This window comes from Fringilla coelebs (assembly GCF_963513975.1).
Source record: "Fringilla coelebs genome assembly, chromosome: 13".
Lineage (NCBI taxonomy): Eukaryota > Metazoa > Chordata > Aves > Passeriformes > Fringillidae > Fringilla > Fringilla coelebs.
Window position 1 is genome coordinate 15,073,940 of NC_140039.1, and position 25,303 is coordinate 15,099,242.

At 42.6% G+C, this 25,303-nt stretch overlaps 1 protein-coding gene across 1 annotated transcript in view; it reads left to right on the plus strand.

Moving 5' to 3' along the window:
• The window catches only part of PTPRG (protein tyrosine phosphatase receptor type G), a 391,447-nt gene that overhangs the window by 300,852 nt on the left and 65,292 nt on the right, over nt 1-25,303 (plus strand). Inside the window, exons 9-13 of the mRNA XM_084214136.1 lie at nt 9,709-9,893; nt 11,822-11,930; nt 13,633-13,682; nt 16,026-16,821; nt 23,485-23,617. Of these exons, the coding sequence (XP_084070262.1) occupies nt 9,709-9,893; nt 11,822-11,930; nt 13,633-13,682; nt 16,026-16,821; nt 23,485-23,617 (1,273 nt within the window). The remainder of the gene's footprint in view (nt 1-9,708; nt 9,894-11,821; nt 11,931-13,632; nt 13,683-16,025; nt 16,822-23,484; nt 23,618-25,303) is intronic.

A 25,303-nucleotide genomic window follows, 5' to 3' on the forward strand; every position in this document is an offset into this window, starting at 1 on the left:
GCTTCCTCCTATTGGCAAAAGCTGATTTAAAACAGTTCTCTTGAGGACTGCTTGCATGCCTGGAATAAAAGCATATGCATAAGACCTTTGCTGAATCAGAGCCCATGAGCTGAGCTTAATTTTTAAGTTGACCCTGGAGCTATTTCAAAAAACCATACAGATGATGTTTAAAGATCTTAATTCTGAAATCCACCATCCAGGTTAAATACTGTTCAGCTATGTAATTGTAGCAACTGGTGGGTTGATAGTAAACCTTTGTACAGTGATACTTTTTAAGAAGATGAGACTTTCAGAGATCCAAACTATACAGTGGATCATACTGTTAAATGAGGCATTGTTTAACAAGAGGGCTCACCCATGTTACAATACTAATTTATGTAAAGTTTTGAAAAGTTAGAGGTTCTCTGTACACACATTCTAAGCCAAGAATGTGTTTGTGAAGCATTAATCAGATCCTGTAATTATCAGTGCCTGTGGCAGTGTCTGACTTTTTGGACAAGATAATCTCTGTTAAAATTGCTTCCTTTCTTCTCTGGCCTGTCCTCTGTGGCTCAGGACTGTGTTGCTCTGTCACATCATATATTGTGCTCCTGCAGCTTCTGGGCTGCTTTCAAGCAGCTCTGGTAGAAGGATTGCTAATTATTTATTGCTTTAATAGTGTACATTGCTCTTCAGGGACAAACAGAATTCTTACATAAAGGTCCATCCAGTTCAAGGATGTGGGTCTGCAGGGGATTCTTAATACTTTCACATGTTGTCCCATCAAGCAGAGCTGTATTACACAACATTACCTGCTTTAGTAAAGGTGTAGGCAGGGAAACTCCAGAGGAAAAGGTGTTTTATTTCCTTGTTTCAGGAAGTACCCCATGTGCAACCATACTTGCCCATTTTATTTTGCTGCTGATTACATCAAATGTTGTTTCTTTATGTTTTTTTTAACACTCAAAGAAACCCTTTAACCTTTCTACTCATTAAATGTGCTGCATGCCTTACAACACTTAAACAGACATCCCATGTGAGGGGCTCTTGACATCAGAGTTTTCTTTCACAGATGCCTGATTACTTTCCCAAAGGTGTCTGATTACTCTTTGCTGGAGTCTCAAACGATGCTGTTTCCCATCAGTGGGATTTCGCCTCAGAGTACCATCTGTAATTATGATCCTAGACTAAGTTAAATAATGAGCAGTCATAAATTCACTCCAGTAAAACTTAGCTTTGGACTCTAAATTAACAGCTGGGACATTTCTCTAGTACTGTGCAGGTGATCATTTTCCTTACTGGTTTTTGTTATGTGGTGGTAATTCACAGTTTGGAAGTCCTTTTAACTTAATGCCGCTAAAACATGGATAGAAGATATTTGGATTTTCCTCCCTGCCAGCCTTGTGCTGGAAGCATGGCTCAGGGAGGGGCCTGCAGCCAAAGGTACTGCACTGCTCAAGCAAAGCAGTTTAGTTCTTATTCACCATTTCATGGCTCCTGATGTCAGAAATGAGACTACAGCATTCTGTAAAGGTGCTGCCTTTCTGCAGAGCCTTGGAGTGCACCTCCCATGCAGCAGCATCCAAAGGAGCAGAGATTCAGTGCACTGACATCAACACTCTGAGGCAGATAGTCTAGAGCATTGGCAGCAGCGTTTCTGAATGAGAACAAGTTATTTGTCTCATTTATAGCCTCTGTTATTACTCCCAGTAATTTGGTTTTGCTTTCTAAATGCCCATGTTTTATGAAAACTGTCTCAAAACAACTTTGCAGTCTCTTCATGCCCTCAGGTTCTCTCTGGGAGTCCAGAAGGAGTCTTAGGCAGAATAGTTCTACTCTTGCAGAATGTCATTTTTATGTTTTAGTCAAACCTAAATTACTAAAAATACTCCATAGTAATATGTAACATATCCAAATCAACAACAAAGTGAAGGTGAATTTTAAATGATTCATTATTGGAAATGTAACTCAGGATGGCTGAAGCAAAATTCAGCTATTTATTTTCTTTAAATATCGCAGGGGGAATGGAAATAAACAAGAACCTTTTAAAGTTAATTTACAGTATGTTTACCATTAGCATTGATTCTTTTTGTCCTTTGAAAGAATCTTGGAAAATTTCTTCATGGATTAATAACTTCTTCCTCATTTTCTTGGACAACTGGGCTTTTCCTATTTGCTTTTTTATTTCATTTTGCTATGGAAGTTATCGTTTCCCAATTCTATTCCCCTTTAATCAGGTCAGCACCCTACTAGGTGTGTTGCAAATGAATTCATGTCTCATCATTAGGACTTCTGTTGGTGTAGCAGCCTGTCTTGGAGCAAAAGGTCACACTGGAGGGTGGTGACGCTGTCCTGCTCATTGCTTGTCCCGCATCTTTGTGCTGCAGACCTGTCTGCTATTGCCTTGTTGCTCCAAGTAAAGGTGCAAGAGTCTCTTTTTGACCCCCAAGTGGCTGCTGAATGCACATTTTAGGCAGAAATCAGGGTGTTCCTTCTGCATATTTCATTCCTGCCACCTCAGCCCTGTCTTGCTCTGCAGCACTGGCTGAGTCCTCGTGTACGCAGCTGTCATGGAGAGAGTCCTGCAAAAGCAGGAAAGGACAGGCTTCTGCCTTCCAGACAGTTTCAGGTCAGGTGCAACACAAAGCTTTTCCTTAAAAAAACTGACCCATTTTGAAGGGGAATCAGATGCAAAAAGATGTGGCGCTTAATCTTGACGTAGACCTCATGTTTCCCCTGCAATGGCTCTGTTCTGTGGGGTTCTGTTTTACACCTATAGTAACTTCTGTGTAGTTGTATTGTGAGGAGTGTGTGTGTCTGGGCCTGAATATAGTGAACATTTTGTCAATAGATTTATTAGTAAGCACTAAGTCACTGCTTACACTTCTTCAGAGATTATAAAGGGTCCAAACCAACAGAGCAAGAGGAATTCAGCATGAAAGTGTAGGTGACGTTTGGGTTCACAGCTGCCACTAAAGCTGGAAGAGCTGAGCTTGATGATTTATTCCATTTACACCTGGAGGGAATTCCTTTCTGCACTGCCTACCTGCTGGCCCAGCTGTTCAGCCCACAGAAGTACTAATTTTAGTTTGAACCATGAGTCCCTGCAGCTCATCCTTTAAAAAGCAGCCAGAAACTAGGAAAGGAAAGCTGCTTTCCTAATCTGATTTTGGGCATCCCACAGGCATTTATTGGGAGGCTCTAGCAGCCCTATTGCTGTATCCTTCCTTGCTCCCCAGGCCACACAGTCCTCACCACAACACTGGAAAGGTCAGCTTGGCTAACAGAACAAATATGTGTCCTTCTGGCAGGAATTCCTTCTTTCTCCCCATTGATACTGTTTGTGCCACTGAATGCGATCACACATGTGGCACAAACACACTGTGTAAATAAGGGCACAGGTGTACATTTGAAACACAAGTCACCTTCTGTGTGCACACACAGATGTGTGCAATACAAACACAAAACTTGCAGGGCAGGTCCTTGTTGGACATCAGTTTAGCCCAGCCTGGCATCTGGTGGTCCATGCCTTTCAGTAAAACAGGATCTGTTGCTGTGATGCCATGGAAATTTCGGTGCTACAAAGCCATACAGGTTTTAATCCAAAGTGAACACTTTGGGAAATGGGCCAGCAACAGAGGGGCAAACCCCAGCTTGTCCAGATGCCCTCTGCCAGAGAGACCCGTGTGCCCATTTGCTCATGAGGTTATTTCACAGGGCTCATAAAACAAGTGTGGGGTCTGTGCCTCACACCTCAACAACCCTGTCTGTTTGAAGCATAGTGGAAGGTAAGAGCAGGGAAGATAAATAGTCTGTCTCCTAGCTACATTCTGCCTGTGGATTGAAGTAGATCAACACAAATATTTGTGTGTACAGCATGCTCCGGAGCCTGCCAATGCCTGCTGGCAAAGTGCAGGCAAAGGTAAAGGAAAAATGTGTGCTACTCTTTAAAGCAATTATCCTTATGTATTAATAATGTCATTTATAAGCACTCTGAGAAGTCAACAATGTACACTAAGCAAAGCTGAAAAACTGCAAACATTTAGTAAAAGAAGGGGGGAAATATAAGTATGCCTCTTAGCACTGTCTGATGTATTAAAGCCTGTGTTGTCTGTGCATATGATCTTCATAGTTTATTTGTTATCCTTTGGGAACACAGCCCTTGCTGAACTCTGGGATTAAATCTGACAGCCCAAAGCATGCTGTTGTTTATTATGGATTGGTGTCTCTTCCTGAGCACCTCCACTGAGTCACACCAGTTCAATGTAGCTGAATCTGCCCTGTCTCATTTCTCTTACCGTGGCACTGAAAGCGAGTTTCCTCATTGCAGCACAACTCATATTTTTGCATTTCAGGGTTTATTTGAAGTTTTGAGGATCTAATAATGAGAAGGAATATATATATGTGTGAATATATAGGTATAGATGTAGTTGAAAGTATTTTCCTTCCCTTTTGTGTTGGTGGCATTGCTTTTCTCTTGTCTGCAGTCGGGTTCCTGGGGGTGACAAGGCTGAATGAACTTGGTGCAGTGTTTTGGCAATAGCACAGGCACTGACCACAGCTGGCAGGCACTCTGAAATCATCTGGGATGCCTGTGGCTGAGTTGGGTGTCATTACAGCAGCAAGTGGTGCATCTGTCCTGCAGGGCTGGTCCTTCCACCTCCTTCCCAGGGCTGGAGCAGAGGGGAAGGAAATACCCTCTCTCCTCCAAGAACTTGGCCACCAAATTGTTTGCCCCTGTGGTGAAAGACCCCCATAGTGACCTCTCAGTTTCTTTTCTACTGAGCATGGGGGAAGAAATGCCCCAGCTACCTTCCTTTGTGCCACTGCTTTGTAAGGGAGAGACACTGTTCCCTGCCACTCATCGTGTTGAATGAATCATCCTGCATATACAGACTAGTAAGAAAAAGAAGTGAGGCCTCTCTCACCTTACAACCAGGAGCTGCCTCCCAGAGCAAGACAAGACCCCTGTCCCTGTCTTTTAGTTACCACTGAGCAGCTCTGAGCCAGGAACAAGCTATGGGCACATCCTGATGCTGATGTTTCCCCTTCCTGGTATGAATTGCCTTAGAAGATGCCCATGTCACCCCAAGGGATTGAGGATCTCACTGTCACGTTGCTTTTCTCTGCTGAAAATTGTCAGGGCTTCAGCACACAACGTGTATCCCATGGCACCAAGGAGAGGAGCAGCAGTTTTGCATTGCTGAGACATACAGCAGGAGGTAGAGAGTGGGATTTTTCAAAGGAGGGCATAGCACAGCTAGAAATAACTGCCTTTAAAGTGGTGACATTTTTATGCATGGACAAGCTAACTTAGAATATTTTTAGAGGATTTTATAAATCCCGCTGAGCCCAGTGCAACTAGATTCATCATATGAAGACCTGTTTTACAGGGAGAAAGTGTACAAGCCATAACTGAATACACATTTCTTGCACTCTCACAAAGTTTCCCTAAATAGGTCTTTTCATAACCACAGGTAGCATATGCAAAAAGCATGATGAAACCCAGAAAGTTTGGCTGGTGTTGCATTTCTGTCTTTGACAGAGAAATACAGGCTGCTTTTAAGGAACAATTTTAATTTAAAAAAGCTGCAATTGTCTCTTAAATGCTCTTTCTGCATTCATGGGTGTGTCTTAGTATCAGCAATTAATTTCTGCAAAGCAACAAGCCCCTTTTTTTGTCTTTCAGCTCACTGAAATGGAGCTGCCAGGAGCTTTTGGATTAAGCTTTATCAGGCTTTCAGTTAGGAAAGCCTCGTGGAGGTTACGTAGCCAAATACAACATACAAATCAAATTATGGGAGAGATGAATGCAGAGTTGTTAAATTAATTTTGTTTGTTCCAGCCCACTGGAATGTTTTTAACATGAAGAAAATCATTCTCTGCTGTATGGCTGGCCTGCCCAGTGCTTATGACTGTATCAGCATGCAGCATTCATCTGCCAGTGGCAAACAGGTTTTGTCCAGGCTTGAGTGAGCCCTGGAAGATGAGGCTGGCCAAGATGCTGGATTCCCCCTGCCTTCCCCAGTGGGCTGATCTGCAGAGAAAAGCCTGGGTCAAACTGCTGGGCAGCCCCACACATGGCCAGCAGCTGGGAGAGCCCCTGAGGCTGCCTGAGTTGGGTCAGAGGGGCTTCCTCCAGATGCACCCACACAATGCTTCTGCCTCTTCAGGACTTTTCCAGAAGGCAGGAGCTGGCTTGTTTGCCAGGTTCTCCCAGTTCAGGTCATCCCTGACAGGAAGGTGAGGGTGTTTTTTCTCTCCTGGAGGTCCAGGGCATGTCTGTGCCTGCATGACGATGGTACTGCAAAGGCTCTTGCCTGGTTGCCCCAGCTGGGGGTTTCTGTCTCCACAGGTCTTGGCACAGGGCTGCTAGCCCAGGACTCCGTGGCTTTGGTGTCCTGCCAGACCTGTGCAGGTATCTGCTCAGGATTGCACACACCACAGGAAGGCATCCTGAAAGCCCCCACAATATTTTAATATCCCTCAGGATCTGAATTTTAAACAGAGCATTAGTAATATTTTTTTCTAAAATTAGCTGAGATGCTATATCAGTGTGGAATAATGCTGGTTGTTGGGTTTGGGTCTTTTTTTTCCCCTCAAGAAATCATGAATTCACAGACTTTTTTTTTCTTATTAAGCCTGGTTTTGTTAAAAAAAAAAAAAAAGAAAAAGAAAAGCTTGTGTTTCTCTTTAGTGTGTCCTGATTAAACTTCCCCTTCCCTGTCCCAACCTCTTCCTGCATTTCTATCTCTTCTTCAGCTGCACATTTTGCAAAATCAGTAGAGGTCCTTTAGCCTGTGATTCTTTTAATCTTCTTTGAAAAATCCAAAGCACAGAGAGTATTGAAAGAAAAATTAGATCTCTGGGAAATGCCAGTTGTTTTATAGATGGTCAAATCATTGGACTTTTTTTCTTTGCCTTTCAGACATTCATTATGTTATGTATCACTTTAATTAAATCATCAAATTGAATTATTGGATCAAATGTTTCTTTATTCCATTGTGTCCTAAGCAGGTTTAGTTAAATTAATAAAACCATATGTTTCATTTTATAAAAAAAAAATTTTTTTTTTACCCATTCATAAGCTTTTTTAAAAAATACAGTTGAGCAGAAAAGGTTGGTTAATACTAGATTACTCCAGGTTTTTCAGATACTGCTCTGTGCCTTGGAGTAAATTGAGCCAAGTCATACTAAGTCATGAAAATTTTGTGATATTTACTGGGAAATCAGAGTATTATAAATTCAGCCTCATTTTAGCTGGCTGTGAATGAGGCTTGTCCTCAGTGAAGTCATCAGAGTCACTCAGGTGATTCAAGGTGCTCATGACCTTCTTGGATCAGGGGGCAGAGGCAGGGAGAGTCTCCTGGCTCTGAGCCTGAGGCTCTCCTCTTTATCCTTGGGAAATCCCCACTTGTCTGGCTGTTCCAGATGCCATCCAGGCTGGCTACAGAGAGTGGCACAGAGCTGGGGACATGGCAGCCCCCTCTCCCTGGGGTGGCTTGGGGTCCTTGTGTGAAAAGCAGCTGGCCAGACCCCACTCAGAGGGCTGCTGCAATTAAGGTGGATCTCTCTGTCTCTCAGGAAGGTTACCTGCTTGAATTATTTCTAAAACAATTTGATGCATGATTACTTTAAATATATAAATCTCTGCATGTCCTCCTGGAGGACAAGGACTGGGTAAGAGTTTTAGGCCTGGGTAGTGCTTCACCCTGGCTCTGTCCCTGATGGGATTTGATTAGGTGGAGCAGTAAAGGCTGGCCTGGCATTTTGAAGTGTAATTCTGTGATGACAAAGGGCGTCAAAGAGGGCAGTTATGATTTATTGGTGCAGTTATCAATAAACAGTGATGTCAGGGAGAATTGATCTGACCATCTCAGCGGAAAGAGGTGAGCGTGGAGAGGCATACCAAGGATCAGGGAGCTCTGTAAATAGTGATAACAGAGGTGGCTTTTGGCTGTCCCATCTCGTCCAGGTCCTGGCCACCTTCATGCTGTGCTTTGGGGGGCCAGGAGGGAACCAGAGGGAAGCCATGGTGTGGCACTGACAGCAGAGTGCTGCTTTGATTCCTTCAGCTGGGTGTAAATAGAAACTCACATACATTTATCCAATGCTTTCTTGTTTGTTTGGATGGATCATCCTTCTGGGTTGAGCAGAAGGATCTACTGCCAAACTGCAGGATTGTCACCCCTCATGGCAAGAGCAAATATCAATGATATTTCCTGCCCAAGCATATTTCTGCAGTTCATGTTGTCTTGTTCTGCTAGCTACAAAATGTGAATTATAACTGCACAAGTGCATTTGACAGGTATTTTTCTATTGTACTGGTAATACTGGTGTTTAAAGCATTTAATCATTTTTATTTAAGAACTGTAGCTATTTCAGTAATGTAACAGCACTGCTGCTTGGCCAACCTGCAAGTCCAGGCATAGGAATAGACATATTTCCCCTTCAGTGCTGCCAGGACTCTTTAGAAGTGAAATAATGACCAAATATACATGCAGTCACATACCTGCAGAGTGCAAACAAGCTCAATGCGTTGGCTTTAAGAGGAAAAGTCATACTGGGAAAAATAATTCTGCAAACAGTGTCAGCCTGATGGGCTGGGTGACACTTTGCCAGAAGAGACCGGCTCCTTTGCCACGGCACATGTGCTTAGGTATCATTGCAAGCGATTTGCTTTGGTTCAGGGTTTATACTGAGAAAGAGAATGTGAGAATCTGCCCTGAATTGGGTATTTTAAATGTGATTTTTAAAGCTTGGGAAACAAATCTAAACTCAATAGCTGGGAAGGGGGTGATGCAGTTTTCCCACAGCATGTGAGTGCCATCTAGTGTTGTGCATCCCCAGCCGGACCTTTCCATGGCAACTCCTTGAAAAAAGTTTCCTCAGCGCTGCCAGGGGACTGTGCACGCCCCACTCCTCCAGGGGCCGGGCTTTTCTGTGCCTGGGCTTGGTCTGCCCTGCAGAATTTTGGGTTTGGTACTGCTGTTAGCAGAAGCCATGTTTTTTCCCGGAGGTTAAGCTGTCCCTGTGCTGATGTCCCCACTGACATGGCTGAGGAGTGACTTGTGTCCAGGCTGCAGGCAGGGTTAGGAAGGCAGGGCTGCCTGGGGGTTCCTCTGCCTGCTCAGAGGAGATGGCCAAGGCCATCAAAGAACCACTCTTCCCTGTGCTGGTAACGCATTACTGACAAGCTGTTGAGCATTTTGAAGAAAGATGTATAGGAAGAGGAATATAAAATAACTGAAAAAATGTACTAGATTAACAAGAGAACATTTACTGACCCAATAGTGCCACGTTTTCAGAGGTTTCAACTCTTTCCAGGGCCTGCAGAGCACATTGGGGTATTTATCCCTTAACAGCAGGAGGGTGGGGATGAGGGAAGCTGGGGATCAGGTTCACTGTATTTTTTCATGTTCCAGTGCAGAGCTCTTCAGTCACCAAGTTAAAGAGTAGGTGCAAATGTCAGGACTGAGAATTAAGTGGAGAGCTAAGCAACCCGCCTGCAGAGAATGGATTCTCTCATTCACTTTACTCTGGAGAGCAGAAAGCAGCTGCAGGTGGTATTAAATCCCATTGGTCTCAGTGGATTGCAGTCTAAGCTGTTACTGTAGGCCAGGGCATTAAATAAAAAAAACCTAGCTCTTAGAGTGAGGCACTGTTCATTCTGTTTGTTTTCTCTCAGTTATTTAGAAGAGCTTCATATTTTCTCCTTCTGTTTTTCAGCTTGTAGCACTCCTCCAGTCAACATGAAAGTGCAGCCTGTGAACAGGACAGCACTACTGGTGACCTGGAACCAACCAGAAACCATTTACCACCCTCCAATCATGAACTACATGATCTCATACAGCTGGACTAAAAATGAAGATGAAAAGGAGAAGACTTTCACCAAGGATAGTGACAAGGACCTGGTAAAAGCACAGCATCAACCCCAGACATATGTATCAAGCTACCCTTATATTGTTATTTCCTTGGTAGAAGGGGGTAGAGCAGGAAAGCAGTTGTTACCTTACAGGCAGGCTAGTGTTTGGCCCACGATGAATTGCTATTTAAATGTTCAGCATTAGCTGAACCTTGCCTAAAAGGCTACCCAAACACTGGAGAGTGAATTTATAGTTTATGTGAGTGCATGAAGGACTGAATCTGCAGACACTTTTTCATGTAGTGCTGCTGAGAAGCAGCTGGCTCGGGAAATGGTGAGGCTCTGAATACCTTTTGGCTTGAGTTCAACTTACAGATTTTCACATTAAAAGTCTGATCCCCCAAAATCTGTTCCTGGGCTCAGGCTTTTCACTGTGCATAGCCCCTTGCAGGCTTTGGAGCAGTTTCTGGCAGTAAGTGCTGCCAGAGGCAGGAGTTGCATAGTCAGGGCTTGAAGATTATTTTGGAGTGGCCCTGTACAAGCACTGCCTACATCTGGCAGTGTGAGAAAAAGAGAGAAGAGCAAGACAGTTCCAGCACAGATGGAAATACTGCTCTATCTCCTCCATTTAGGATTTCATCTGCTTGTCATTCTTGTCTAAGTGGAAGCAAGTATTGTACTGGTCCTTAACATTCTCTGCATATAAAACCAGAGTGACATATTCAGGTTTGAAAGGCCTCCATTTATTGTTAATCAAAGAAAGCCTCTAGAATAATGAAATCAGTAATTGTATATGCACATGAAAAATGCAGCAGCACAGTGTTATTCCTAATGACTGTTACCATTTTTTTTTTCAAATACACAGTCCTCTGGGCCCATTCAATCAGTTATACAATAATACTTCTCTTATTCCCTTAGATGAAGCTTCTTTTACTTCATTTCCATTTATATTTCCAATTTCCCCACTAGACATTGTTATCTGGGTCACATTAGGGAACAATCTGCCTCATGAAATCAGAAAGGAATCCATTGAAAGACACCCAAGGTTATGATGTATTGTAACCTCTCTCTTGTCATAATTTCACACTCTTAAGGGAGATTTTTTAATCAGGTATAAGGAGGAGAGCCTTAATCAGCAAAAATGAGGTGGGCACCATGAAAGCATCCTGTTTTATGTAATAGAAATAATTACAAGTGCAAGGGTTGTGATGGAGTGATAGCTTGGAAACAAATTGCAGTGAGACCTTGTGCTGTTCAGCAGAGGTTTGGGTTAAGACAGCAATGACATTTTAGTCTATTTTAGGGGCAAGAGAAGAGGAAACCCATTTTCAGAGGAAAGTGAAGATTGTTTTCAGTGCTCTGGCAGATACAGCTGGGCTGTCCCATCTTGAGTCAGAGCTAGACAGTGTTTTGCTGTAGAGATAACAAGTATTTCAAGTGACTCATGTAGCTGCTCCTGTGAACTGATGTGGTTGTGGACTAAGGTAACTCTCAGGTCTAGGAGTAAGCAGGGATATCCCAGCCCAGGATGCTCAGCCATCAGGTTGTATAGCACACCAGCATCAAATTGCCTTAGCCAGTTTGTTGCAAAATAGTAAGTTTGACTTTTCTGGGCTTATCCTGTGTTTGGGTCATGGATCTCTACCTAAAAAAATCTTATTATAATTGCTGTAAAGGTGAATGACTTGAGTTTTAAGTTTTTCTGAGGAGAGCAGAGATATTGAGGCATGAAGGCTGTCATGAGAACAGATGTGGGACATGTTCATTTCTTTCTCATGGGCAGAGTCAGCAGTGTCTGGGTGCATCCCTTCAGCCTCACCATCCCCAGGGAACCACTGAATATTTCTGTGTAGAAATATACTTTGTCTTACATGGCATAAATGTTCTGTGTTAGCACAATGCTTTATATGTTTCAAACTGATCTTGGACAGTACTGTGGGGGTAAAAAACTGAATAATATCTATTTTTTTTAAACAGAAGGCCATCATTAGCCATGTCTCACCTGACATCCTTTATCTGTTCAGAGTTCAAGCAGTTTGCCGAAATGAAATGCGTAGTGACTTTAGCCAGACTATGCTCTTTCAAGGTAAAAAAATCACATACAAATTTTTACATTGAACTATTCTTTGTTTGTTTAATTTTTTTTTTGCAGAGTCCAATGTGGTGTGAAGTTATTTCAGAAGATATTTGAATACATGTAGACAATGCTAATTTCATATTGTGGCCGGTGACTTGATCTGAATCTCATTTCCAGTGAGGAGGGTTTGCCTACACCTCTCACTGTCAGGTTTTGTCATGTTTTAGGAGAATTTAGAGCTTTTCTTGGTACTAGTTTTCTGAAACAAATTCATCAGAGACTGCTTATGCATCAGAGGCACAGCTCTAGCAGAATGTGAGTCTGATCGGTGTCTGTTTTATGTAAAGAGGAAAGGAGATCAGTCCTACCTTGACAACCACATGTGGAGACATCCAGGTTTTACCATGCACACAACCTCAGTGATTTCCAAAACATACATATTTAAAGAAAATCAAAAGAACTAGATGATAAGCTGTCCTTTGTCATAGATTTCCTTTTAAGTTTATTGGAGGAATCTGGTAAAGCTGAGATTTGGAAGAAGAACTTGATTATTTTAGAGTTTTTTTAAGTGCTAAAGTTTTGCTCCTTCCTGGGAATTTATTATGACATTTTTTATTAAGTAGGGCAAATTTTGCCTCTGATGAGAGCATTCCCTCCCACTCCAGCTTATAGATGCATAAACCTCAAAATGGGTAATGGAAGAATAAAACAAGCAGAGAGTTAAAAGTTTAAATCCTTAGGATGAAGCAAGGAGTTTTCACTTGGATCTGATGCTGTATACGGAACAAAATAATAAGGGCATTTTTCAGTGTCATTTTCAGAAAGTATGGGGATTTTGATCCTGATTTACCAGCACTTAGTGTCTGAGGGATGTCAAGCATGGTTTAGTTCTGTTGTGGTGGCAGAGAGAGCAGGATCAGACAAGTGTCCTGTCCAAGTCACAGCTCATGTGGAGCTCTGTTCTTGGTACCTCAGCGTGGTGTTTTAGGCTTCACTTCTAAGTGCCAGGCAGAAGTTAGAAACTGGTGTATTGCTTATCTTTTACTAGATGATGGAATGGAAAATTCTTTTAAGTTTGACTACAATTACTGTTTAATCACAGTTAGGAGTAATTCATTACTGGCAGCTCTGTAGGAGATCCTTTGGCTACTCTAGCCCCATATTCAATGCAGTGAAAGTGATACACACATCTGCAGGGGGGGCACATTATGTGATTCCTCCTCCAAGTCCCCAAAAAGGAGCTGCTGTTCTCATCTCTGGCTGCACACAATATCTAACCTAGAAAATTAGTCCACTTGAGCTTTCAAAACATTTATTAGATGTTGATGGCAGTTGTAGTTCAGATATATAGCAATAAATAATGATAATATTATAAGGACAGAAAAAAACTATTATCGTCAAGCTGCTCTTGCTTCCTGTGTAAGTCAGGATGTTTCATCCAGCTTGGAGTTGAAGGAGAGAATTTGTTTTCAGTATTTGTCAGAAGAATTTGTCAGTAAGCCAGCGTTGGCAGGCCTGAGTAATTAAGGGCAAGCAAGTCGTGTTTAGACACAAGTGCAGAGTGAGTGAGTACTGTCCCAAGAGCTGAGTTGCCTGTGCTCCAGGCTCAGCCCTGTGCCTGTATTCTGCAGCCCCATGTTGAGCAGTGCTTTAGCAGTTGTTCCTCTGCCTCCTTCCCTGCCCTGATGTGCTGCTCTTCTTCCCTCCCCAGCTAACACCACTCGAATTTTCGAGGGGACCCGAATTGTGAAGACAGGAGTGGTAAGTGATGGATTTAGGGACCGGGGATTTGGGGACATTTCCCACCAGGTGGCAGCACGATGTTGGAAATCTGCAGCGGGACCCAGCTTTCCTGGGGAAGGGCTGTCCAGACCTGTCACAGAAGGGTTTATAGCGTAAAATGCAGTTCCAATATGAAATGGTTTTCTAACTTCATGCTCTGAGAAGCTTGACCTCTGGAGAATCAAGTGTTACAAAGTTTTCCTCAATCTAAATTCAACCCATTTAGAGGGGATTTGTAAAATATTAATGATGACTGTGTGGAAATAAATTTAATTTATTTTATTAACTGTACGAGCAGAAGTATATGCAAGAGAAATAAGGCCTCACACACAGCATCTTTGCTCTTCCAGAGCTTTAAGGATACCTGTTACTGTGTGAATAAAGCCTGAACAATGTCTTTGTTTTATTTTAATTCAGGTGACACTGTACCATGTCACTGAGGCCAACTTTTGTGTTCCAGAATCAGAAATGTTGGTACATTTACAGTAAAAGCGGAATACACTGTTTCAGTCTTGAAGCCGTCTTATTAGTTTATTTAATATAAATAAACTATAAACTATCCATAACCTAAATTTCTTGGCATCTGTTGTCCTGAGTTGTTCAGTCAGATTTATGGGCTGGATTCATACTATTGAATTTACTCTAAGTACATTGCTTCTGGTTTTATTCTGATCCAGTCTGATATACTCCCTAGTAAGCAAATAACATATACAAAGCTTGCATTTGAATGACTTATGTTTGTTTAATGATGTATAGAGGTATTCTAGATACATAAAATCTGCTGTCAAATTTTAATACTCAGTCCAGCTTTGAGACTGTTCATGCCAGCTAAAAGCAAATCTCACAGTGCCTTAGGGATTCAGATTGATAAGTATCTTAAAGTTTAGATGCTTATTTAAAGTTTTGGCTTGAAATCTCTAAAGCACAGGTTTTCATCTGAGATCTCAGGTTTTCTGTGATTGCAGCTGGTCAAAAATAATGTGAGAAAGCAGCCTTGCTTGGTTTACTGCAGCATTTCAACTACACGGCTTGACTGAACCGGGGAATTGCAGAGAGATGCAGAAATACTTTAAAGTTACAAATTTCAGTTTCCAAAATAAGCATCTTACATTTTTTTCAACGTTCAGCAGCACCTATTTAACCCTTTTTTGTCCTCATCCATTGCATACCTTTCCAGCTAATGGCCCTCCTGCTGATGAATTCAGTAATGTGAGACATTTTTCAGTAATTCAGAGAGGAAGAATGGTCAGGCTGTCCAGAGGAACCGCTGACACAGCTCTTCCACAGAATTATTCCTTGTCTTTAGACAGTTCACTTCAGTCTCTTATGCCACATGTAATTCTGGACTAGTTCTTTATGAACAGACCAAGGTTTAGTTCTTTATGTGTGTGCAGAGGGGTTTTATTTACAGCAGAGCACACACATGTGTGCAGGACCCTCATGCAGTGCAGTGGGTTGACAATTGAGCAATATTGGCAGGGTGCAGAGGATGCAAAGTCCGTAGTTCATCACCTGCTTTTTCTCAGTGAAGCAGGCACTGCCAGTCCTGCCCTTCATTCACTGGTGCTGGCCAGGGAGAGTCCTGTGGATGTGGGAAACATGGGTGTCACAGCCTGAAGGTCCTGGCAGATGTGGTGGTGGCTTGCTGAAGGGCTCCTGATGCTCTCAGAGTCCTTCAGGAGTGCCCAGATGGCCATGCTGCAGTTCTTTGCTAACAAGAGCAATGCCTCACAAAGCACCAGTCCTTGTGAGAATAATCCTGATGGGTAAATTAAGGAAATAAAAATAGTATCCTTTCATGCCCTCACAATGTGCGTGGGAAGAGCCAGAGTTCCTTGTCAGAGCAGCCCCACCAGCCATGGATGCTCACGTTGGCAGCCATTATTTTGGGATAGCCGTTATGTAACACTGTATTTTTAAACTCCTGTCTTCTGTGGATTAAAGCACTGTGAGTAATGCAGCTGAACTCATTAAACTCCTTTACATTCTTCTCACCCCAAGAGGAAACGTTACTCACAAGTCAGTAGTGATGTGGGAGGAGAAGGTCTTGATGTAAAATAAAGATAAGGATAAAGAGGGTTTTAATGATGATGTGGTGAAGGCAGGAGGTTTCCTCTCTTGTGGTTTGCTGGTAGCTCTGTGGCATGTTCTGTCCTGGCTCAGCCTTTCGTCCAGCTGGTGTTGGATCTCTGGTTTTAGGAGACTAGCACGTGCGTGAAAAGGGAGGGAAAAGCAAGAGAATGACCCCAAGTGCTATGTTGGGCCCCTGCTGATGCTTTCTGCTGTGTTTTCTTCCCCTCTGCTGCCGATGGTCTCCTCAAGCCCACAGCATCTCCTGCCTCCTCAGCAGACATGGCTCCCATCAGCTCCGGCTCCTCCACCTGGACCTCCTCGGGGCTCCCCTTCTCCTTCGTGTCCATGGCCACAGGCATGGGCCCTTCCTCCAGCGGCAGCCAGGCCACCGTGGCCTCCGTGGTGACCAGCACCTTGCTGGCGGGGCTGGGCTTCAGCGGCGGGGGCATCTCCTCCTTCCCCAGCAGCGTGTGGCCCACCCGGCCGCCCGCCGCCGCCGCCCCCAGCAAGCAGGCCGGCCGCACCGTGGTGGCCACCACCGAGGCCGCCGCCGCCTCCCCGGGGCCGGAGCGGGACTCGGCTCTGAGCAAGGACGGCGAGGGAGCCGAGGAGGGGGAGAAGGATGAAAAGAGTGAAAGCGAGGATGGGGAGCGGGAGCACGAGGAAGAGGATGAAAAGGATGCCGAAAAGAAGGAGAAGAGCGGGGCGACGGCGGCCTCGGAGGCACGCAATAGCACGGAGCCCGGCGCGGCCGCGGCTTCCCCCAACAGGACTGCTGAGGAAGAAGGAAATAAAACCCTACCGGGAGAAGTGCCAAACCAAAACGTTGCCCCCACGGCTGGAGGTGCCGAGAAGGAGAGCTCTGCCGAAGCCGACACTCAGCCCCAGCTGCTCCCTTCCACCCAAGTGCCACCGGCGTTCACCGACGAACTGTACCTGGGCAAGATCCCAAGGAGACCAGAGACAACGAGAAATCCTCCTCCGAAGATAGACAGGTTTCCAGAGGAACATCCCTCAGATAACAAATTCATCACCATTAACCCAGGTGAGTGATCCTCAGGGAAACTGTTTTTACCAGCGTTAAGTTGGAAAACAGCACAATCCAAATTCCTTACTGCTTTCCAGTAGATACAGCATTTATGTGGTGTCTGCCTACATCTGATTGGCAGGTTGTCACAGGACCCAACCCCACAAGTTGTTACCGGGGGGAGCAGAGTGGAAAGGAATATCCATTTATTGGGACAGATTCATGGTCCTTGTAGCTTACTGGAAGAGCAAATCTGGAAAAATTTTCACTCCCAACATGCTACATCAAGAACTTTGTTGAAAAGAAAAAGGGAGGGGAATACAAGGAACTATAGTTGTGAAATTATTTTGGAAGAGCAGCTGCTGTGCTTTGACTGGCATTTCATAGGAAGTTTAGTATATGTGCTTCTCTCTAATTTAGTTTATCTGCAGGATTCTCCCTGACTGGGCTTTGAGATATTTTCCCAAAACAAGTATCATTGCTGGTTTTTTTCTCAACACAAAACCCACGTGCTCTGATCTTCCAAAACAAGGCACCTTCTGTGGGGAAAAAAAAAATCTTAACCAGGCAGAGTTCACATATTTTCTATTTGTCCTGATGAGAATTGCCAGTGCTGCTGTACACTCCAACTCTGGATGTATGCACCAGCTTCGCAGTGTGTGCACAGCAAATACAACCTCTTGGAAGCCTGCCCAGGAGATCTGCATGTGCACCAAGCCTGGTGTGGTCAGGGTTTGCTGCACAGGCCTCTGCAAGCTCATGGTCCCTCATGGTGCTCCCACGGAATGTCCACACGTGTTCCTGCTTGGGGAGCTCCGGGCACTGGTGAGGAAAACTGCAGGAGGCACGTGGAGTACATGCATGGGGGTTTATTTTAGATTTATTTATTTAGATTTAGCTTGATATATTTATTAGACAAGTTTGTTTGAGTGATTATCTGTATTACAGCATTTATGAGATAGTGCACTTCTTTGTTTGTTGTTTCTGGGGGTTTTTTGCTACTATTTTTTGTTTTGCTAATCTGTAGAGTGTTTTATAATTTTCTTTTTCCGTCAAAGCTGCTCTAAAGTACTGTGGAAAAGCCTTGCATATTTATTTTTCCCTACATTGATAAACACAAAAATGCAGATATTGTGCATTCAGTTATAGCTCAGAACCAATTTAAAAAACAAAGCTAAATCCAGTCCTTAATAGCATTTGTTACAGAAATGCTGACCAGTCTGTAATGCTGTCAATCATAACTATTCTGTCAGAGATCAGATTAACAATGCAGAAGCTGAGAAATCTGCAACAGGTTGTGCTGGTTTTTTTTTTAAATACACTGCTGTTTTTCTTACTCCTCAGCTGGAAACCCTCAAAGGCCAGTGCTCCCACTGAATAAGGTCTGAGATGCCTGTCAGGCAGTTTTCAACCTGCCACGTGCCCTAATCACCTTTGGGTTAGGAAGGAGGCCTGTTGAGTGCTACCCTGTGAGAAGACACTTGGGAATGCAGGAGAAGGAGCTCCATGCTGGATCTGGGTTACCAAAGACACAGGCTGGCAAATTAGACTAGTACAAAGCCTAAGACTAGTTGCTTCAGCTTAATTGTTTTCCCCAGTAACATGGAAATTTGAAATTCATACAGACAGACCTGACCTAACTCATGCCAGGAGTTGAGTTCAGTGAAACTCCAGCCATAGCAAGACCTCTTCCTGTGAGAAAGGGCCTTAAAGGTTTTCCATAACAAGGTAAGCCTGAAATCAAGACAGGTGAAGCCAAGGGGGCATTGCCAGAAGTGTCTCAAAGGACTCCTGAGCAGCAGCACAGCTAAGACTGTTAAGGCCACTTCCAAAGTAAGCAGAATGCATCTCTGCACTTTACTCTGTCCCAATGTGAGGGCAGAAGCATTTTTGGATGCATCTTTTCTTCTGGCATCTTTTATCTTCTGCATCTTTTAAAAGCAGGTTTTTTAAAGCTGCCAAGGTTTCAAAAACATTTTTGTGAATAGAAAGTTTAATCATTTTAAAGAGTAGAAAATTGTTTCATAACAATGTACATTTGTAAAATTAATTATATAGCATCAAATTAGCAGTTGTAAGTAGATAACTGAAGAGGGAAGTACTCATGAGTGTGCATGATTAGAGGAGAACAGGGAACTCATGAGAAATTACAGGGAAAGTGCGAGGCCAATTAGTGCAGCAAGGCTCATTTTCTTTTAGGGCTTATTTCACACGTGCATACACACACACACCTCTCCTGAGGCCATGTCAATACTTTCCAAATGGCACTGGCCTCTTTCTGACTGTGGTATTGGCCAATGCTAATGATTGTCTTCTGTCACTGAATGCTTGCTTGCATTCTTCTCTTTCATTTCCCTGATCATCCTTTTCTCTGTTTTGGTGCCCACATTAGACTAATTGTACTTTTGAGCTGCAACTGCTACACACACAGCTGCTCAGCATTGTCCATGTCTCTGAAACCTGAAAATCAGAAAAACAGCAATTAAAATTATACTCTCACAAAAGAGGGAGGGGGGAAAAAAATAAAATAAGCAAGGGAAAAAGATGAAACCCAGGATGATTCAGTTTAATCAGGCTAAAGCAGATACTATCCCACAGAATTTTGGTTGATTGTACCAGACAATTAAATAGGTCCTTTTTTTTTTTACTGGAGTTAACAACTAGACTGTTGTAAGCAAAGTAATAGCTGTGGAGTAGGGGCAAAAGCCTGAGTGGTGAGCTCGTACTGAGGACAGAGAGATGGGTTTGACTCCTCATCCAAATTTCAGCCAGGTCCTCCCATCCCTCGGTGTTCACCCACCTCTGCTGAGTTTCTCCCATGAGAGGGCATTTTAGAGACAGAGAGATCTTGATGTGCTGGGTTAAATTTCAAGCCTGATGTATGCATTTACCAAAGACTGAATATTGGATTTTAGAGCAGTCTTTGCCAGGTCTGAGGTTACAAAAGCCTTTTAGGGATTACCTCATTAGCATAATTAAACATCTGTGTAATTCTGCTCCATCTGCAGCAAGGATTATTAAGCTGTATTTTCATGTGGCACTTCAGCCATTTTCACTCAGAATCACAGTGTGTATAAAGTTGGGAAGGACCACTGGAGTCAGCTAGTCCAGTCTCCTTGCTCTAGAAGGATTTCCTATAGCACTTTAATCAGGATGGTGTCCAGACAGCTTTTAAATATCTTCAGAGATGTACGTGGTAGCTTACAAGAGCAAAGAGCAGAATGGCTTGAAAATAAAAGAATGGAATTATTTACTGCCTCCAAACCATGAATTTCAGATAGAGGATTAAATATGATTGGCATCTGTTACAAAGCAGTGAAAAGCCATGCTTAGTAGTGCACTGCCTGTAAGCCTGAATACTGCAGGAGTGCCTTGAAGAAATAGGGGGTAACAGCTGCACCATGGTACAAGCTTGTATCAAAGGTAATACTTCTTTAAGAAACAGGGGTTTGCCTTTTTATTATTTCATAAATGGCCAGTATTATTTTCCATAATTAATTAATACATTTGTATAAGTTCATAACTTCATTTACTCAAGGGAAAGATGAGCAAGCTGACTTTCTCTTAGGAGACCCTGTGGTCTGAGGCAGTTCAGGAGCAGGGTTTTTCTTTGGTTAATGGTATCTGAAATGGTACAACAAACAGAACTTTGTCCTGGCAGTTTGTGCAATGGCAAGGAATGATAAAAGTAGATAGGTTATATAGTACAGCTATGGTTGCTTATTATAGCAAGCAGTGTTACTTAAGGGAAATAAACATGTTTCTTTTCTCAGGAACCATTTTCCAAGAATACGCAGGGAAAAAAGCACATTTCACAAACTCTAGAATGCCTCTTTCTTACCTTGACCTTTATGCAAGAATTGCACTGCCAGAGCCTCCCTGGCTGCCTGATGCCATCCAGTGCTCCCTGTGCCAGGGCTCATCCATCCAGTGCCTGGGTGGAACTGCTGAATGGGTGGTTCACAGAAGTTATGGACTTTTCCAGACGCAGGAGTAGATTTAGTAGTGCCAGGGCTTGTATCATGTGGGACCTCCTGAAACAGATATGCTGTAATAATTTTTATTCCTTCCTACTGGGATGAATTCCAAGCCAGTAAAAGGCAAACTGAATTAATTCAACGAAGGCATATGCCACTGGAAACTGTTTACATTTCTTAGCAAAAATGGAGTTTCCTAGTCCGTTTTTTAAGCTTCTCCCATCCCTTGCCAAGTACAGCTTATGGTGGGCACTGTTACAAGGATATGCTGTTGACACTACCAGGGCTTGACATTCTTGCTTTGGAAAAGAATGAAGTGGTGACTATTTTTTTATTTCATACTGTTTTGTTATATGGGAGAACAGGAAACTGTAGGGCCCCAGATCTGTCTTTTTGTGTGTGTGTTTTCATTTCATCTTTTTCCAGCATGCTGGCATTTCTTAGGCTATTTTGCCATGACACTCAAGACAGACACCAGCTCTCCAGCTGCACTGCTCTACCTCTGGCCCCAGCTGCCATTCTTGTACAAGTTTTACTGGCACTGGTTTGTTTAAGCTCTCACAACACATTACTTAAACAGTGGAAAACACCTCAGACTTTTTCTTCAAAGCCAGCACGGGAACTATGTCTTTTCTGCTGAAGCACATCACTGCTTGAGCATTCCCAACTGGAATTTCAGGGCCAGCCATCAGTGTTAGGGAATGGCAGTTGCTATTCTGGCACTCAGCATACTGAGCACTTTCTTCTCCTCACATCTGTGGTACAGGGAGTTGGCAGGGGCAGATTTGTGTGTTCTCCACACTAGACTGACTAAGAGGAGCATCGTGAGCACTGCAGAATTTAACAGTGTGCATTGGGACTCCAGCCCATGCTGTGCTTACAATGGAACTGAATTTTCTTCCCATGCAAACAGAAACATATGGTTTTGTGTTGAAAGATGTGGAGGTGAAACTAAACAGAATATTGTCATTGGAGAGAACTGAAACAACACCCTAATGGATATAAGATGGTAGGACTATTTGGCTCTTCTACAAAGTTTCATTACATCACGTGGTTTTTGATTTGTCCCTTTTACTGTTCTGATTAGTAACACCTCACAGGCTGATTCTTTTTCCTGCTCTTAAATTATTTGAAATGCACTGGTAATAACTGATGCCTCAAGACTTAGCATTTCATAAGTTTGGCAAATACAGAGAATAAGCCTTTGCTCTAATTTGGGGGTTGCTCTTTTCCTTATTCTTTGCTAGTCAAGGAATTCAAAGATGTTCAATCAAAGTGCACGTTCACTTCCCCCAAACATCCTTCTGATTAGCACATCACTTAGGCTGCTTGCTAAAGGGCATTACCTCTATCAGCCTAGTTCTGAAAACCAGGAAGATTTCTTGCTGGGCTTGCAGCAGCCTGCAGCCTTGCTCTGTTTTCAGCAGTCAGGCAAAAGCATTTACAATTAACCTTTACTTCCACGTTAGCTGAATTTTCCTCCTGCCTATGGAGGAGTATAATCTAAATGCTATTAAAATAGAGTATGACTTCATGTTATGTGACATCTGGTGACTTCCAATTATCTGTGTTTTGCCTGCCTATGGTGAAAAGGCAATTATGTTCTTCTGGTAGGATTTGCAGCAGTTTCGGAAGCTATGATAATACAATACTGAATGAGGGCAAGGAAGCATGTTGGTAAGGAAAGACTCACTCTACTTAAAAGTAGAAGTCAAGTGTGCATGTTTCAATCCTCCTTGAAATCTGAAGCTGTTTGTACCAATCCTTTCCCATTATGTCCTGTTGACAGGTATTGATCAACCACGGCCTGTTTGTTAGGAAACATGAATAAGATATGGAATCCGCTTCTGCATTTTTCTTTTATCATTCTGTCTAAACCAATTTATTCATCAAGTCTACATGAATTTGCACAAATCAGATGTCTTTTGAAATACACTGGTGCAGTGTCTATGCTCATTGGCTCCAGTACTTGCAGAACTTCTAGATATTCATCTTATATATGATACAATAATTTTAGTGAGATGTCATGCAAAAAGTGAAGCGGAGTTAACTCAGCCAGATCTCAGGGTATTGACGAACTTTAATTTTGTTCAAAAGCTGTGGCATAATGATTTCTTCTGTCAGTTACAACACATCCTATCCATTCATTCATCCACCCATCTTGACAATCCATATGCTAAAAAGTGCTTTCGTATGCAGTAACCCACCAGATTGTGACAATTCTGCAAATGATGTGACATGACACCCAACATGTTGAGGATTTTTTATTTTAAGATAGTTACCAAGAAATTTATTTCTAAAGCTAAGTATTACACAGAGCTTTGCAAACAGGGCTGTCCTGCACTGTTGAGAAACAGAGTACATTTATCTGCAAACAGTGGTGACAGAGCACAGCATTGGCTCAGTGGGATCCTCTACATCTGATAATAGGTGCTTGCACGAAAGAGTCCTAAAAGTGTCTAAGAGACCATAATTACAGGCAGTAGTAAAATCCTAGCCATATGTGGCAATAAACACCATACTTCTGTGCTCTCATGTCTCAGACTGAAGACAAATGGAGTCCCACCCTGCAGTTAGAGGATCTCTGCTCTGTTTACTCATAGCATGTAAAAGGGATAAGCTATTTGTTTTGTTTACACATTTTTCCATACAGTAATTCTTTTTTCCACCCAGTGATTGGTTTTGTTCTGTGTTTAACACACAGCTGGCAAGAACAGCTCCAGCATGGCCACGAGACCGTCTCCTGGTAAAATGGAATGGATCATCCCACTCATTGTGGTCTCAGCACTGACCTTCGTGTGCCTCATTCTTCTCATCGCTGTGCTTGTCTACTGGAGGTGAGCCTGGTTCCTTCTCAATGGAAACTGATTAGGGTTTGAAACACGTTCCAGGTGGTGTTTTTAATGTGGTCCTGTGTTCTGTTATTTTATTAGAAGTTACCATGATAGATGCATTAGATAGTTCTCTGGGTGCTAGAACAGCTTTGTTGGTTAACTATTCAGCTGTCTTAAATACTGATTTTTGTGTCATGAAAATGAGCTTGGAAGAGTTCTACCAATGGTGTAATGGTGACAAATATTGGGGACAAATAGTCCCTCTGAAGTAGCTATAAAAATGATCTTTGTCTTGGCCTTCAGGAAAGGTGGTTGTGGTTGAAAATCCCAGTTAGACTGGCCTTGGTTTCATGGGTGTCTTTGCCACAAACCTCCTCTGTAATCTTACGCAGTTCTTTTCTTCCTTTGACTGTACTTCAAGAAAGTGAGGTAAGCTTGTGTCACATTCCACAGCTTTGCTCTCCGGCATTAGTGAAGCATTCAGAAGTGCAGCCTGCAAGGTCTTGAAAGTAAAGAGTGCCTCTTACAAAGAGACACTGTCATTCACACCAGTGGGCATTGGTTCAGTGGTGGAGACCAGGATTAGTACCAACAAATCCCCCTCCATTTGTTTTAGAGTAAACAAAACCTGCAGCACCTGCTCATGTCAAAATCAGAACCCAGAGGCACCTCATTTGTCTGGAAGTTAACATTAACCAGGGATAAGCCACATCCAAGGTATTTAGGAATGATTTGAAAATCTGATTAGCTGGGATAAAGTAGCTTTGATGGGAAATACCAGCCCATTGGTCATTATATTTACAGAATTCATTACAAAGCTACCAAGCTATTTTTCAGTACACTCATTTTGCTGATGATTAGTTGGCCCAATTGTTCAGGCTGAGAACATCTGAAAGAATTAATAAGTAGATGGCAATAGTCTTGTGAAAATAATTTCTATTAACATTTGTAAGTAGTTAACATCATTGCAGTAAGATGGTGAATAAAAATTGCAGTGGTATATGCACAAAAGCTGAAATAGGAAAGGTTCTAAAGATCCCATTGTATCATCCTGGTTTTCAATGTATATTGTCTTTATTTGAAGTACTAAACTTGGTCAAATTCACAGGCAAGTTCTGGAAGGATTTGGTATATCTCAAAACACTGGGATGAAGGATTAATAGTATTTGTCTAGTGTTGATACAAAATGCTCTTCTAAGGCAGAAAGGTTTTGAAATACAAAGCTAAGAGCTATTATCTAGAAGAATGTTGGTACCTATCACTGTTTGCAAAATATTTCCATTTCTTTGCAATTTCACTAGTGGAGCAAGAGAAATAATTGTAAAATTTGTATTTAATTTACTCAAAGAGTAACAAAGCCATCCCTGAAAAGATATTAAAGTTGGTGGAGATTAAGAATTAATATAGACATAAAAATTACGTCATGCAGCAAAGTTTTTGATAAAATTGAAGCAAGAAATAAAGGAACAAACTTGAGAGGACATATGTACTGCCTTCAAGTAGTTCTGAAGATTTTTAATTCTGAAGATTTTTAACAAATACAGAGTGTGTATTAAAAATACATGTGTGTTTTAGGATAAATCAACAAGCAACTAGAACACAAATCATTCCAGTAACATTTCACATTGACATGGTCTGCACACTGAAGCAGCAGCACAGCATTTTATTTGCTGCGTGATTGCCTTTCCT